At 56.3% G+C, this 3,299-nt stretch overlaps 1 protein-coding gene across 1 annotated transcript; it reads left to right on the top strand.

The window, feature by feature from the left end:
• Positions 1–499: 499 nt before the first annotated feature.
• LOC104832599 (microtubule-associated proteins 1A/1B light chain 3C-like) lies at positions 500–1,901 on the top strand. The gene is made up of 4 exons (XM_010568855.1): positions 500–614; positions 704–759; positions 934–1,040; positions 1,712–1,901. The coding sequence occupies exons 1-4, from the start codon at positions 500–502 to the stop codon at positions 1,899–1,901; spliced, it is 468 nt and encodes a 155-aa protein (XP_010567157.1).
• The last annotated feature ends 1,398 nt before the right edge of the window (positions 1,902–3,299 follow it).

Raw genomic sequence — 3,299 nt, 5'->3', positions numbered from 1 at the left:
AGGGCCCTTCGGATGGAGCGGGGGAAGCGATAATTCCCAGCACACCGGCTCACGGAGAAAATAAAAGCGCCCTCGCAGGCTGCCGGGGCGCGTGGAGGGGATGCTGGGCTGGCACCGGTTCTGCCGGGCTTCACGCCGAGTCCTCTCCCAGGGAAGACAAATCCCCTTCGTTAATCAAAGCACGGGTCCTGGGGGAAAATTAAGGACTTTAAATCACTCGTCCCTTCTGATGGGACCAGGCTTCAGCATCACGGCCCTCCGGTGCTGGTCACCCGACGGCACCCGCAGGCGTGAGGTTGGGTGCTAGGGCATGGCCAGCTGCTCCCTAAAATATCCGTGAGGAGCAAATCCCCAGCTCTGCTCGCTCCATCCATCGCTCCATCCATCCATCCATCCATCCATCCATCCACCCCAGCAGAGCCCAGCAGCCTGCTGAGCACCCCAGCCCAGGTGGGGCAGGATGAGCCTATATTAGGAGCTCTGCCAGCAGCAGCTGCCCATGGCAGGGCTCAGGGGCAAACAAATCCTGCCCGTGCCTCGATCCATCTCCTCCTTCCAGAAGATGCAGCCAGGCGACAGCAGCTCTCGCCCCTTCAAGCAGAGGAAAAGCCTCGGTACGTTACTGGGGATAAGGGGAGCAGCAGAGCAGGGACGCGGTGATGGGCTGCGCTGCGCTTATTGCTCTTTCTTTTCTCTTCCACAGCTACCAGGATGCACGAAGTGACAGAGATACGGATAAAATATCCCAACAAGATCCCGGTAAGGGCTGCACCCCGCTGTCTTTGTGGCCACCGATGCTGAAAGGCGAGCTGTGGGAGTCTTTGCTAAAGACTTTATGGCTCCATTTTTTGCTTTTCTGGGTACCCCTGCCAGAGTGGTCCCAAAGCCTCCCAGTCCCTGTCTCCCCGCCCCAGCATCTTCTCCCCGCTGCAGGTGGTTGTGGAACGCTACCAGAAGGAGAAAACCTTGCCCCCCTTGAACAGGACCAAGTTTCTGGTGTCCCAGGACCTGCCCCTGTCCCAGTTTGCTGTCACCCTGCGGTAAGTGGTTAATGGTACAGAGGGTCCTCAGGCTTGCTTGGGGCAAGTGGTAGGGGGGTCCACAGCCCCAGGCCAGTGCAAAAGCCCAGTCTAGATGCAGCTGGTCCTGGGAAACAGCTTTTTGGCTGCTCAACTGGGCAACTGTTTAGATTTAGCCTAACACAATTAGCCTTTGTAATTAGCAAAGAGGATTTGATTGCCAATGCATGGGGTGCCTCACGGCAGGATTCCTCTACCCTTGCTGGGATAAAAGGTGACAATTAGCTCTTTTCCTGGGGACTTGCAGCACAGGTGAGTCACTAATTGGGGGTAGGTGATTAGCAGCCCTGCAAACAAGCAGCACTGTTGCAGCTGATGTGAAACCTTTGTGCTCTGCTTAAAATCCCTCCCAAGGACCAACACCTCCTGGCAGCACAGTTCAGGATGGTTGGAGGTGAGAGCTTGTGGGTTTGGCCCTTACAGATGTTTTGGGGAGCAGCTGGCCGTGCCCTCGCACCCACCTTCGTACCTGTGGGTGCTGGTGGGTGGCTGGCACCCCGGGGGAGGTGATGGCGAAGCTTGGTCCCTTTGAGAGGAACCACTAAACGTCTGAGCCAGCACCGTGTTCCCACGAATGGAGCCTCCCCAAATGCCACGTTGCTTGCACGCTGCCTTCATCTTCCTCTCGGCAGGACGCGGCTCTGCCTGACCTCCTCCCAGACCTTCTACCTGCTGGCGAACAACAAAGGGTTGCCGAACATGGCCGTCACCATGCAGGAGCTGTACCGGGACAACAAGGATGAGGATGGCTTTCTCTACCTGACCTACGCCTCCCAGGAGATGTTCGGCGGCTCTCCCTCCCGCAAGCCAGCGGCTGCTTGACCGCAAACCACCGGCCGCCACCGCGTCCTCGTGGCTGCTCGTCTGGGGACTCCCGACGCTGGTGAGATCGGGGACGTATCTCTCCAAACCTGGCTTGAAATCGGTGGGGAGCCCTGAATTGTGGCTGGACCAAACCTTGCCTTCTCTCTGGCTGCAGTTTGACAGGCTCAGCCTTGTAATGGTCTTAAAAACTCCACTCGACACCTCCTTAATCTTCTGGCTTTAAATACAAATTATTCTCCTGCCACAGCAGAAGATGGTGCTGGTTTACTCTGATCCACAGGAAGGTTATTTTTCTAACTGGCTCTTCTGAAGGGCTTTACAACCTGTCATCCCTGTTCAGAAAACTTAGGCTCCTTCTAAACACCTCTCCTAATAGGATCGGGTATGGGGAGTTTCACGGTCTGTGCAGGTTTTTGTTAAGCTGCGTGTCCATTCTAGCTGCCGCTCGAGTGTCTGTGCTCTTGAGATGTGGAATAAAGAAAATTGGACTGGTGCTTCTGGTCATCTAAACCGCAGCTCGTCCCTCGGCTGTGAAGCCAGCCTTAAACTTGGGGCTTTGTCCCTGGCTTTGCTGGGCTGCCAGTAGCTGAGCTGGGGGAGCGAGAGCAGAGAGGGGAAAGGACTTTGCTCCCCCCATTGCAAAAGCAGCCTGGGAGAGACCCTCCTGCAGAAAAGCAGCTCCCCATCTCACTCCCCTCTGCAGAATAGGGGGGGCTTGACCCCCTCCACCTCAAACCAGCACCCTAAGGACGGGGCACGTAGCTAAAACCCGCAGCAGGGATTAGCTGAGCTCAAATTGTAGTGCTGTGCTGCGAGTCAGACATAAATGCTTCCTGCCACTGATGCTGCAAAACACCTCTTAAATATTTAAGGCTTCCCTTGCCATAAAATGCATTGTCACACTGGGTGAATATTTCATGCACGTTTCATGTTAAAATGTTAATAAATAAGCTCTAAAATTAGCTGCCATGACAGCAGGAGCTGGGTCCCTGATGCGCTGCAGGGTGGGGGGGAAGTTGAGATGAGTCCCTCTCCTGTACTGGGATGAAACTGGGGAGCGGGGGTCTATGCTGTGCCCCCTGCGCCAACTGGCTGCACCCCCCAAACTGTGCAGCAGCAGGTTTCTTCCTGAGGCTTCAGGCTGGCTCAAGGCGGAGCTGGGGTGTCAGAGGTTTTTTGGGTTTTTTTGGGGGGGAGGGATGACAGCTCCATGCCAGTCGGTCGCTGGAGGTAAGGGGTGAGTCCTAGCAATGGAGGAGCCTGGCTTGGCATCTCGGGGGGGGGGCTTGTGGTGGCTGATGTGGCTTCTGGGCTGCTGGCAGGGGAAAAACCAGGCAGAGCTGTCCCTGCCCGCACCAGGCAGGAGCACGGGGAGCAGCTGGAAATACTCGTAGC

The sequence above is a fragment of the Haliaeetus leucocephalus genome, unplaced genomic scaffold (genome assembly GCF_000737465.1).
Source record: "Haliaeetus leucocephalus isolate CR32 unplaced genomic scaffold, Haliaeetus_leucocephalus-4.0 Scaffold260, whole genome shotgun sequence".
NCBI classification, from domain to species: Eukaryota; Metazoa; Chordata; class Aves; order Accipitriformes; family Accipitridae; genus Haliaeetus; species Haliaeetus leucocephalus.
The sequence above is the reverse complement of the archived record's forward strand: the minus strand, read 5'-3'. Positions and strand labels throughout refer to the sequence as shown.